General features: G+C 48.1%; 1 protein-coding gene across 2 annotated transcripts in view; it reads right to left on the bottom strand.

Moving 5' to 3' along the window:
• Positions 1-13,425, bottom strand: part of GFM1 (G elongation factor mitochondrial 1) — a 42,105-nt gene that overhangs the window by 26,662 nt on the left and 2,018 nt on the right. For both annotated transcript variants that reach the window (XM_040974863.1, XM_040974864.1), the window contains 5 exons: positions 13,110-13,314; positions 10,742-10,858; positions 7,564-7,714; positions 4,101-4,258; positions 3,270-3,354 (listed from right to left, as the gene is read on the bottom strand). In XM_040974863.1, the coding sequence (XP_040830797.1) occupies positions 3,270-3,354; positions 4,101-4,258; positions 7,564-7,714; positions 10,742-10,858; positions 13,110-13,314 (716 nt within the window). The remainder of the gene's footprint in view (positions 1-3,269; positions 3,355-4,100; positions 4,259-7,563; positions 7,715-10,741; positions 10,859-13,109; positions 13,315-13,425) is intronic.

The raw sequence follows: 13,425 nt of genomic DNA, 5'->3' as shown, positions 1-13,425 counted from the left end.
AGACAGAAACCCAGCCAGAAGAGGCAGGTGCATACCATGCTTCTAAACCACCTCTGACAGCCATGTGGGAACGAGGCAAGAGTTTTGCAAAGCAACTCAGTGTACCAACACTGAAACATTAGATACATACTTAAAACCTGTCCGTTCCTATCAGGCTAATTCATACACTTAACACACTAGCAAACTCAAAAAATTAAATGAGTGGAAAAGAAAATTTTCAAAACTACATAGTAAAAGCAGAAACTAATCCTGGCTGATGAAAAATACATACTAATATTTAAAAACCTAACTGCAAGGGGACAGCCCTACAGCACAGTGAACCAGTCTGAGTTGTAGCTGTGCCCTTCCCAGCTCCCGGCAGTGCACCTGCGGAAGCAGCGGTGGACAGCCCACCGGGACCCCGCCCAGAGGCAGTAATGAGCTGATGGCTGCGCTCTCTGTATTTAACTCTGCCTTTCAAATAAATAAACCTTAAAAATATTAAGTGCAGAAGTAGCAAAACTAGACAGAACTAGACTGAATCCACAGGCTATTAATTAATTCTCAAAATCAGTTTTACCAAAGGAAGCTGCTAAACCTGAGTAAAATATTGTGTGCCATTTTTAAAAAGAACAAAAAAGTTTTTACTAATTTACAGGTATCCACAGCTATATAATAAATGAAGGGTCTTCAAGCAGCTTACAGAAAATGTGATTATGATAAAGCTGTTTTAAAATAACATCTTGACAAAAATAGTATTTTCAATTCCACTTTTACATGACCTTTCTTGAACTACCTTCGTATGTGAAAAAAATGTTCTATCAAAAGGAATTAAGGCAAAACAAAAACAAATTAAGCTTTCATTAAATCAGTAATTTTTAAACAATACTCGATGCTTAGCAATATTCACCTTTTTCTGCTAGCATTCCAGTTATTTCTGCAAACACTGAAACTTTTTCTAAAACTCTGAAGAACATGTTGGTCATCATGCTGGACAATTCAGAGTTACTTAAGACAAACTATAGAAAAGCCTTTTGAAACAGAGGCGGTGACTAAAGCATTTATTTCTTTCCTTTAGGATAATTTATTTGTTTGAAAGGTAGAGAGAGAGAAAGAATGAGAGATTGAGATATGAGGGACAGGGCGGGAGCCATCTTCCACCTGCTGGCTCATTTCCCAAATGCTTGCAACAGCAAGGTCAGGGTTAAACCAAAGTCAGCAGGCACAAGCTTCCTCCAGGTCTTGCAGGTGCAGGGGCCCAAGGACACAGGCCATCCTTCTCTGCTTTCCCAGGCCACAAGCAGGGAGCTGGACCAAAAGTGGAGCCGGCCAGAAACCACACTGGTTCCCAGATGGGATCGTAGCATTGCACACAGTGGCTCAGTCCGTGACACCACAGGCCTTTTCTTTACCACCCCCATGCTTCAGCCCCAAGTTGCCTTCGGCATCTGTACTGCCACCCCTGGATGCCACATCCCAGGGTGGTGATGAGGAAGGCCAAAAATCCTGATACTCTTGCAGCACCTGACTACCACCTTCTGAGCCAACAGTGAGTATCCAGTCCCAAAGGCCGCCCATCCATGGAATGAGCCTAGACTCTGCCCTCTGCTGCCAGTCGGCCCTCTGCTGCCAGTCGGCCCTCTGCTGCCAGTCGGCCCTCTGCTGCCAGTTGGCCCTCTGCTGCCAGTCGGCCCTCTGCTGCCAGTCGGCCCTCGCTGCCAGTCTGCCCTCGCTGCCAGTCTGCCTTCTGCCCTCACTGCCAGTCACCGAGACTTAGGTAGGACACATTTCTAAAACTTGACCCCTTGTCATCTACCATAGCAAAAAAATTGTAAAGAACATAAATGTTCAACAATTGGAAAATTCAGAGCCAGTCACAGCATATCTACTTATGCCATTTACAATATTTAAACTGTTACAGAAATATACACCATGCTTATTATGCAGTTAAATGAAGAGGAAAAAAACTAACATAGTTGGTATCATTTATGTAACAAATTGCACTTTAAAATTTTTTAAATTTGGTTTCATTTCCTTTGAAGGGCAGAGAGTAACAGAGATCACCCATCAGTAGCCCCTCCCCAGGCGAGCCCGAAGCCAGCCAAGAGCAGTCTAGAACCTCACCCAGGGATCCTAGGCACGTGCAGAGCCAAACACCTGAGCCATCAGCTGGTGCCTTTCACGGTGTACATTAACAGGCAGCTGGAAACTGCTAAATGGAGGCTGGACTCAAACCAGGGGCACCTACCTAAGAGGTGGCTACCGCTTCACTGTTGTGACAAACACCCACCCCAAAATGTATACTTTAAAACTATAAACAGGGGCCTGGTGCGATAGCCTAGCAGCTAAAGTCCTCGCCTTGAACACGCTGGGATCCCATATTGGCACTGGTTCTAGTCCTGGCGGCCCTGCTTTCCATCCAGCTCCCTGCTTGTGGCCTGGGAAAGCAGTCGAGGACAGCAAAAAGCCTTGGGACCCTATACCCGTGTGGGAGACCTGGAGGAAGCTCTTGGCTCCTGGCTTCAGATTGGCTCAGCTCCAGCGGTTGCGGCCTCTTGGGGAGTGAACCATCGGAGGGAAGATCTTCCTCTCCGTCTCTCCTCCTCTCTGTATATGTGCCTTTCCAATAAAAATAAATAAATCTTAAAAAAAAAATAACTACAAACAAAAAGAGGTGCCAGTGTTGTGGCACAGTGAATAAAGCCACGGTCTGCAACACCAAGCATGCCATCTGGGCACCAGTTGCTCCCCTCCCGACCCAGCTCTGACGACAGCCTGGGAAAGTGGAGGGTGCGTGGGCCCTGGCAGCCAGTGCGAGACCTGCGGGAGGCTCCTAGCTGCGGATCAGCTCAGCTCTGCCTCATGGGACCATCTGGGGAGTGAACCAGCAGATGGAAGATCTGTCTCTCCTCTCTCTAAACCTGCTTTCCAAAGAAAAATGAATAAATCCTTAAAATATGTAAACAAATCATTCCAAAAAATAGGTAAAGGAACCATATGTTACAAAATTCTATCTACCGGGTGTTAACATGCTGGAAATATTTGTCCTTTTTGCTTTCAGAAAGGCACGCAGTTTTTCTCTAATAGGAATAAAACTCTTAGAAGACGAACAGGGAAGGGAGGGAAGCAGGAGCAGGAGGGGGAAGCATCTTCTACAGATGGTGGCTGCACACAGCAGAGCCAGCCGCCCGCACACAGCAGAGCCAGGCGCCCGCCCGCACGCAGCAGAGCCAGGCGCCCGCACACAGCAGAGCCAGGCGGCCGCCCGCACACAGCAGAGCCACACTTACCTCCAGCTTGAAAGCCAGGCCTACAAAGGGGTGAGAACTGTTTCTTTCGGAGTTCATCAAGATCTTGGTTTTCTCTTTCGAGTCACTAAAATCCAAAGAAATACAGATTGTGATATAATATTTTATTTCTTTTCTATCAAATTATTTCATCAGATTATGATCTGAGAAGTCATATCTGCTAATCATTTCAGACTTCGCACATATGCGAAATTTTACTGAACATCAACAAGAACAGGCCCTCGAGCAGTAGCTGCTACCCAGGAACGGGACCAGATAATACAGAAAGGCTCTGATACAGAATAAACAAGCTCGATAAAAGCTTTAAAAAGCTTCTTAAAGCTTCACCAAATCAAACTTCTTTTTAAAAAGTAATTTATTTCAAAGTCGGCACTGAAGACAGACAAGGGGGAGTTTCCACCCGCAGGTTCACTCCCTAGTAGCCAACAGCCAAGGCCAAAGCCAGGAAGCAGAAGCTTCCTCGGGACATTCCACGTGTGTCACAGGGCCTGAGGGTCTGGGTCCTCTCACACTGCTTCTCCCAGCCGTCCGCACAGAGCTGGATCCAAAGTGCAGCAGCCGGGACTTGAACCAGCTCGCATGGGGATGCCAGCGTTATGTGCTGCGGTTTCACTGCGGCACAACTACTGCAAAAATCATACTCTGGCAAACACACAATGATGTAGGCACTCGCAGAAAGTATGCTTCTACATGCCAAGCCCTTACCCAAGTAAGAACAGTGACTGATCATTATAGATTATGGAAAAAATAGAAATAGAACACACCATAGGCATTAAAGTCTGCAGAAGCTAAGATACAATTTCTAACACTTACTCTTCTTCATTGAGTATGGCGTAGTTCTGAACCTCGGACGGATTTGGGAGATACTCTAACACCGCATCCAGAAGGGGCTGGACTCCTTTGTTCTTCAAGGCACTTCCCAAAAACACAGGAGTAAACGACCTGCTCAGAGTGGCTCTTCGGATCGCAAGCTTCACAAAAGAAAACATGGTGCTTAATTACACTTTGTGATGGAAGTCAACTGCCACACAACACATAAATGAACAACTGTTTTTCATATTCGTGGAATAATTTGCAATTTGAAAAACCACATAGAAAATCTAAAAACATTATACTAACTACCGTGTAAAATAGAAACACGTGAAAGGATACGCCAGAAACTATGCAGCACATAACCAATTTTTGGATGGATGGATGAAGAAAATTGAACATACAAAAAATATTTTTTCTGTAAGCTTTTAAATACTAGTATTTTAAATACTAACACTATATTAAAGCATATTTTATTCAAAGTCACTATTTTTTTTAAAAGAAGCCTAACAAACCAAGCCGTAAAAATACACATGAATTTAGATCCTGACAGTGCTAGTCTGTAACAAGGAGCTGGAGGTGCTTGCCCCAGCAAACACAGCACCCGTGGGTGCTGCTGGCCGAGCAGTACACAGCGCACACAGCACCCGTGGGTGCTGCTGGCCGAGCAGGCCCACAGTACACAGTGCAACTGCAGCTGGGGGCAGCTGGGAGCAGCTGGGAGCAGCTGGGAGCAGCCGACAGTGGCCATAACCGCTCACTGTGGAAAGGCGGAAGCTGCACACAACTATTTCTCGTCCACATGAGAAAAGCTACCCCAAATTCCACAGCCACGACTTCTAAACAAGAAAAACTAGGATACCAAAAGAACATGATTATAGACGGTATGAAAAGGAAAAATACGCAGAAGTGACCCATTACTACCCCAATGGGACCAGCCCTGCTGCAGAGTGAGTTAAGCAGCTGCTCTGGCACCAGCATCCTCTGTAAGCACTGGTTCAAACCCAGGCTGCTCCACTTCCAATACGGCTCCTTGTTTCCACGCCTGGAGAAGCAGGAACATGGCCCAAGTATGTGGGAAACGTGGATGGCCTTCTGGGCCCCCCGTTTCAGCCTGGCCCCGTCGTGACCAGTGGAGTCATGTGCGGAGTGAACTAGCAGAGGGAAAACCACCGATCTCCCCACACACCACCACAGTGAAAAACACCAACCCCGGCTTTCCATTTCCCTTTAAAATATACTCTAAGCATAAACAGAAACTGAAAGACAGCCAAGTATCTTACACAGAAAAGAAGTAAATTCAGCAGGACTGCAACGTGCCCTTGGCCTTCACACAGCTCCCACTACTCTCAGGACTGGTACGGATGGTGTGCGGTGCCCAGCGTTCGCACAGTGTGGGCACCTGCTTTCCTTCTAGAATTCTGACACATTCTAGGAAGGGATCCTGTGACCACACCTTGGTAAAGACCTTGGAGACTGAGTTTCTAAAGGGCTTTCCTGGTGGCTAGCTCTCACAGGTGCTCTCGGCGGCCTGGGTGTCTCCCCTGGGAGGCATCTCTCCCGCGTACACGGCTGCCTCGGGACTCGCCCCCATGCGCGCTGTTCCTCGGCTGGTCCTGCTGTGTACCCCTTCCATAATTAAGTCACAGCCACCAGCACGAGTCCCACCTCACCGAATCGGCAAGTGGTCTGGGAGTGCCTCGGCACAATTGTGTCAACAGATAAAAATCCCCGTTGCCCAGGAGTGCCTGACTTCACTTAGGGCGACATGCAGTGTTCCCCCACTCTTCACAGAGCTGAGTCGCTAAGACCTCTGGGAATGCTAAAGGAGTCATTGCAAGATGGAAACCCAGCCCAAACAATAGAAAAGAATTAGTAAACATTGTAGCTTCAATACAGTTTCTGTGTAGCTGACTATGCAACAAACTTTATGAGGGCCCACTATGCTGGCTCAACAGGCTAATCCTCCACCTCCAAGTGCCAGATCCCTTACAGGTGCCGGCGAGGTCAAAGTCTCAGCTGTGCTACTTCCTACTCAGCTCCCGGCTTATGGCCTGGATGGCCCAGGCCTCAGGACCCGGCACCCACGTGGGAGACCCAGAAGCTCCTGGTTCCTGGCTTCAGAATGGCTCAGCTGTGGTAATTATGGTTATTTAGGGAGTTGACCAGCAGATGGAAGATCTGTCTCTCCTATCTGTAAATCTGCCTTTCCAATAAAAATAGATCTTAAGGGAAAAAAAAAGTTTACTGGTGCAATGTCTTACACATAACGAATATTTGATCTCCAAATACACCAAATGCTAGGATAATTAGTAGCAAGTTTTTAAACAGTATTGTACACGTAATAAAATTTTCCACCTTAAACTTGTTGAAGTGTTCAGTTCAATGGTATTAAATACATTCATAATACTAGGTTATTACCACACTGTCCATGTTTGGAACTTTTTCATCATCGTAAACAAACTTTATTCCTAATTAAGCCCTCCCCAAATCACTATTCTACTGTCTCTATGAATTAAACTATTGCAGATTTTGCCTGAGTTACACAAACACATCCTTTTGCGTCAGCTCAGAATGTAAGACTCCACGTTGGCACACACAAACCCCACGACATTAGCGCACACAGAATGTAAGACTCCACGTTGGCACACACGAACCCCATGACATTAGCGCACATTGAATGTAAGACTCCATGTTGGCACACACAGACCCCACGACATTAGCGCACACAGAATGTAAGACTCCACGTTGGCACACACGAACCCCACGACATTAGCGCACATTGAATGTAAGACTCCACGTTGGCACACACGAACCCCATGACATTAGCGCACACAGAATGTAAGACTCCACGTTGGCACACACAGACCCCACGACGTTAGCGCACACAGAATGTAAGACTCCACGTTGGCACACACGAACCCCATGACATTAGCGCACATTGAATGTAAGACTCCACGTTAGCACACACAGACCCCACGACGTTAGCGCACACAGATCTGCCCCTCTGAAGCTGGTCAGATCTCTCTATGTGTACATCACATTCTGTTGATCTATTCAGCCCCCGAGGGACCGTTAATGACAGCCACGCATTTTCCTAATGATCAGTGGCACTGCACATCTGTGCCCGCACGCGAGGCGACCCGCTGGGCGTTCTCAACAGTGTGAGAGGCAGTACCTCCCCGGCAGCACTGAGCAGCCCGGCAGCCTACACAGGGCTTCTCTGCAGTAAGGACATGAGGCTGACCGCGCCATTTCTGTAGTATAAACTAGGACTCCCTTCTCGTTTTAAAACACTACCTAACTCAACGCATAAAGTAACATGCTGTCGGATTTTTGAGGGAATCAACTATGCTAAATGAATCTCCAATCCCACAAATACAGCCCATGCATAAAAGCGCCACAGCCCCGACCACAAAAAACACATGCGCTTTTTAAATATAGGACTTTTCTTGAGACCACCTGCCTTTATATCAGAAGTCGAGGGGATTTTTTCTTCTAGAAACAGTTCCCCAAGCTGTTCATCTGAATTGGCGACACACTCAATCAGCTCCTGCCGGCGCTCGGCCGCCTCCGCCCTCAGCTCCGCGGGGACCTCGTCATAGCGCACGACCTGCCTGGGAGAGAAAGCTCGCTGGGATCACCCTGGGCGCACCCAATCACACACAGCACAACTGAGAAGAGGGCGAACGAGCACACTTATTCTAGGCAAGAAAAAGGTCTGATGGATTTGCATTCTAATAGTACATAAGACCAATACATATCTTAAAAATTCAGACAGAATCTGGGGCAGAAAAGTTCAAACGGAGAAAGTAATGCACTCAGGGCTGAACCCTTAGTAACACAAGGACCCAAACTCCAGACAATCCACTAGGATGGGAAGAGTATCCTTTATTACAGATACCATATTTACGCTCCTGTACTTTGCATTTGACAGAAGTTAACTGATAAAAGTTATAATAAAATATGTCTCAATGTAACTCAACCTTGTCTAGGTAGACTAAATATGCAAAATAAATGTATTCAGCAAATATACTTTGAAGGTTGAAAACAGTGACTTGACAAAATAATACTGAAAGACTGAAGTTCTTCGCAGTAGTTATAGATTTTACTGTACTCTGATTTGAAAATTGGCAAACATGCTAGAAAGAGCATCCGTTTATTAAATATCTACAACGCAGCAAGCCTGAACGAGCAATCCGGCGACTGACTGACTCTCCACCTCCTGTGAAGCAGTTCCTACTGGCTGCACCTGCGGACCAGGAGTGACACCGGAAGCAGCAAGGACGCCTGCCAGGGGAGCACTACTAGGTAAACGGGAGGGCTAATCAAGCCAACCTCTGCCAAGCCCCCCTGAGCATCTGAAAATTCTACTACCCAGCATCTTATTAGAACATGACAACCCAACAAGAATTAGAGACCTTCCTCTACTCCTTGCCACTGTAACAAACCCAACCATGCCATTTTTAACAGAGTATCCCAACTGCTGTGATAAAACAGAAAAGAAGTGAGACTGTGGAGAGCGGAGCCGCGCCTCAAAGATGGCGCTTGCTGACCATTGCTTCGTGGCACAAAGGTGGTAAACAGGTTTTGGGAAGTTACTGAGGATTGGGCCGAGCACGCAGGGAAGCTACGTGACTTAAGTCATGATTGGTGTGCTTATCACATGATGTGAGGAACTGTGTATGGATTGGTTTGTGTAATGTAAAAAGGTCTGGGTGAAAAATAGTTAATGAGGAGATTCCACCAGGCACTCTTCAAGGCTAGGCTAGAGCTATCGCTATCACTTCAAGGCTATTGCTAGCTAGCACTAGGCTGCTTTTGCTTTACTGTAATAAATCTTACAAGTGCTGTAACTGCTTTCACTTTGCCACAACGCTTGAAGTCTTATCCAATAAACTTTTTTAAGAATCTTAACAGTATCGGGGTCTTGCTCGCGGGACGAGGGACCCCGATATGAGACAAGATGGCAGCCACTAGAGCTGGCCACCAGTTCACTAAGCCTCCAGGGTCCCAACAGAACACCTACAAACAATACTCAGAAAACATCAGTCTCAAAATTGTACTAGCTGTGACTTTAAAAATGAAAATTAATGCCTTTCAGAAAATAAATTCTAAATAGAAAAATGGAGCATGTGTCAATCGCACATAGTTACAAATGACCTCCAAATATCCTAGATACTCTGCACAGCCCACAGACCTGTGAGCTTTCTGGCAAGCACCCTCTAGTCCCTCGCGTGTCACACGGCCATGGGATTCTTTCCACACATTTAGTGGTCTTAGACAGTGGCAGGGAATATGCACATGAAGACGACCCACCCATGGTTTTGGTGTACGACAAAATCTAACAGCCTTCCCTGTGGGGCCGGGGTTTGGTCCAGCAGGTAAGCTGCCAGCTGAGCCACTAACTCTCCATGTTTGTGTCCCACCTCCAGTGCGCCCTGCTGTGTGCCCTGCTGTGTGCCCCGAGGCGCTGCAGGTTAACAGCTCAAGCTCCTGGGCCCTTGTCACCCAACTGGCCCAGCCCCACCCACTGCGGGCATCTGGGGAAGGAAGAGCGGATGAGGTTATCTGTCAAATACAGAAGAACCTCCAGTTCAGAAACATGCAGCTCTGGAAAAGATTTATTCAGTCATTACAAATATTTTTGGATTCCCTAATAGGTACTAGGCAGTTTTGGATGCTTTCGATCTACCAATGAATAAATCAGAGATAAATAAAACATTTCTTCTTGGGAAATATGTCCTACAGAGTGGCCGATAAACCTGTCATCACCAGGTGTCACACACACTTGAGGGGAACTTTCTCCTGAGCACAGCCTCCACCCTCCTGCAAGGTGCCCACTGATGACACCTCCACTCCACCAGAGCAGCAGCAGCCCCAGACACAGCGGAGGAAGGAAATCCCCCCGAAAGTGTCCCAGGAGAAACTACCACACAAACGGGGTCACTGGCCAGAGACCAGAGCAGTCAGCTCGGGCATATACGCAGCTAGCGCCGGGGGCTTTCCAAAACGCACCCTGAAGACCCAGCGCAGATCTACTGTGCGACCTCTGGGGGGACTCAGAGGGACAGGTCCACGAGCTCCCCGGGCGAGCCGCATGCCACACCTGGGTGCCCGCTGGCAGTCACAGCGCTGTGGTGGTGTGCCAAGGCCACTCAGAATCTGAGTGACCGCACACCATGACAAAGTGAACAGTTTCTTACCTTTCCTATAGGACAGCTGCACAATATTTTTCTATAAGTAATGGGGTTTTTTGGCCTTTGTAATCTCATGAAGTAGAACGCAATTGGAATTTGGTTTTTCCCAGTTTTATCAACCTAGGACACAGCAGCTATGCTACTAAAGTCTGCACACTCAAGACCGGATGAACGAAAAGTGACAGAAGTGCTGTTACTAGTCTAACTGAAGGCCTCCTGCCGCACCAGGCAGGCCACAGCCTGATGTCCCCTCAGAGAGTAGCATCCTTAGAAAGAATTTGAAGGAAAATGGAATGCTAGAATTAAAGGCATTAAAGAAAATCATCTTAGAAAATATTCTGCCAGCCACATTTCAAATTACTCACATTTATGTCTAAAGACAAGATCCTTCCTTTCTCTGTTTTTAAAATGCAAAGACAAAATAGCGTTATTTTTAATACTCACCCAAAGTCGCCATCAAAATAAATGGCTCGTTCGTCTATTAGATCTACAACACCTTTAAAGTTCCCCTCCAAGCCAATGGGTATCTGTACAAATGCTGCATTATGGTTCAGTTTGGACCTGAAAAATAAAAACACACTTGTCTATTTCTTTGCTTCCAAATTCCTCTGAGGTGACAAGTACAAAAACCAAGGGCGGCGAACGCTGCAGAACTGAGAAGATACAAAGCAGTCGGTAGGGGGCAGCACTGTGATGTGGTCCCACCAGCTCCCAGCTGGGGCAGTGGAAGATGGCTTAGGGGGCTGGGTCCTCGCCACACGTCAAAGACCCACGCCGAGCAGCTCTTGCAGCCATTTGGAGAGTGAACCACTGGATGGAAAACCAGTCAAGTAATCGCCCTCCTCTGCTTCCTCCCTGTCACTCTGATTTTAAGCAAATCCTGAATAAGCACAGCAGTTGCAACAGACTTGCAACCAACCACTTAAGGAGTCTGGGCGGCTACAAGGCCATGGACTCCAAAATCAGGGTTTCCTATCCGATCCCCAGGGGCCACAGGGTCAGAAGCAGAAGGAAGAACATGTCCACGAGTGGCTGGCCAAGAAACCAAAGGAGGGGACAGCGGGCTGGCCGATTCCACAACACTGAGAGCAGCTCTCTCAGAGGGGCTGCTGGGAAGCCTCAGAGCAAGAGCTCAAGTCCGACACGTCTCACGGGTCTGTACCCAACGCAAGCACCGAGACAAAGCCCACCCAGCAAGGGTCCCTGCTAGAGAGCAGTCCCGCAGTGCCTCTGCCACGACAACGGACAGAGTGCCAAGCACCAGAAGGAAGCCGATGGCTTCAGAGCCGCCGAGTCCAGATAGTACCGACCTGGGAGAACTACCCCAGCCGGAGGAACAACCTGTGCGAACAGACCAGAAAGCTTCCAGAAACTGCATAATGGCTGACACTATTGTCTAAGAGGCAGGCTAAATAACAAGACACAGAGCTATCCAATTAGCGAGCGGGGTCCAGCGCACATTCTCAACACCTAGTCACACGGGGAGCAATCTGGAGAGGTCCGCTCCAGGAGTCAAATCCGCTCCATGGGAGTCACAAAACTGGGAACTCAGACAAATGCAAGGGGAGCGAAGAACCAACCAACTAACAAAACGACAAATGCTACAAAAAAGAATTTTCTTGGAATTCAGAAGGATCTTTGTTGAAAGACTACAATGGTTGACAAGCACAAGTCACCTAACAGCAAGTGAAAACACTCAGTTTTATCAGGGCAAACACCCAGAGGTCAAGCGTTTTCCTTCCGTATTCTCACACACGCCTCCCATCAGATCTTCCTCCACCAGGCCCGTGCTCAGCCCCTCCACTCCACAGACCTGGCCACGCGAGCTCAGCCCCTCCACTCCACAGACCTGAGCCACGCGAGCTCAGCCCCTCCACAGACCTGAGCACGCGAGCTCAGCCTCTCCACTCCACAGACCTGGCCACGCGAGCTCATGCCCACCAGCCCGCCAGGTGAAACCTGCTGAGCTACTCACACGCCCACAGCAGGTGAAAAGCCGAGCCTCAACTCTTCCTAAGGCAAGTGAGTCACACAGTATTGTTCAGAATAACAATAACATCAACACCAGCGCTTTATCTTGCAAAGTCAGTGCAGCCCCTGGCACCCACGCTGCCATCAGAAAGAATCGCATTCATCTCCTTGGCACCTGACTTTAGGGGGTTCATAAACACTCCTCAAAGTAGCGGTCAAAACCAAAGAGGGGTCCCACAGCTAGCCGAAAGCCAAATGCAAGGTACTGTCCGAATCTGCTCCAGGCGCTAGCTGCTCCAGGCACGGCAGCGCAGCACAGATGACCTGAATGCCCCTTCCGCTCCACAGAACTCAGGACAGCTGCCCACTTAGCAGGCTGCGGACAGCATACCGGAAACCAAGCACATGCACTCACTGCATTTGTGAAGACAAGCCTCTCACACAAATAAAAGGAAAAACTGGGGCCGGTGCCATAGAGCAGGTCTCCACCTGGGATGTTAGCGCCCCACAAGGGCAGCAGTTCAAGTCCTAGCTGCTCCACTTCGGATCCAACTCTGTTGAAGTGCCTGGAAAAGCAGCAGAGGATGGCTCAAGTGCTTGGGCCCTGCACCCATGAGAGACCTGGAAGAAGCTCCTAGCTCCCAGCTTCAAACTGGTTCAAATCTAGCCACTGCAGCTACTCGGTGAGTGAATAAGCAGATGGAAAAGCTGTCTCTCCTCTCTCCATAAATATCTCAAATTAAAAATACAGAAATCAAATCTGAAAAAAAGACAATGAGAACCGAGTTTCAAGGCGCAGGTCTCATGACGGCGACTCTCCCCGCCCCCTGTCCCTCCGTACCGCATCTGCTGCAGGGCCCTGGCCGGGTTGGAACCCGCCCGGTCCAGCTTGTTAATGAACGTCAGGAAGGGGACACCGTAGCGCTTCATCTGGCGGTTCACGGTCATGGTCTGGCACTGCACCCCTCCCACCGCACAGAGAACCAGGACTGCACCATCCAGCACTCGGAGGGCCCTTTCAACCTCGATTGTGAAGTCCACGTGCCCTGGGGGAGACAAACGGCAGGTGAGGGCTTCAAAGAGCACCGTTATTTTGATATTCGCGCTATTTGCCAGTCTGTGCATCTTATTACACAAGTGTTCTAATTAGAATACAG

The sequence above is a fragment of the Ochotona curzoniae genome, unplaced genomic scaffold (assembly GCF_017591425.1).
Source record: "Ochotona curzoniae isolate NIBS_2020 unplaced genomic scaffold, NIBS_Ocur_1.0 contig_2599, whole genome shotgun sequence".
Lineage (NCBI taxonomy): Eukaryota > Metazoa > Chordata > Mammalia > Lagomorpha > Ochotonidae > Ochotona > Ochotona curzoniae.
Note: the sequence above shows the minus strand (reverse complement) of the source record. Positions and strands in the feature narration are given on the sequence as shown.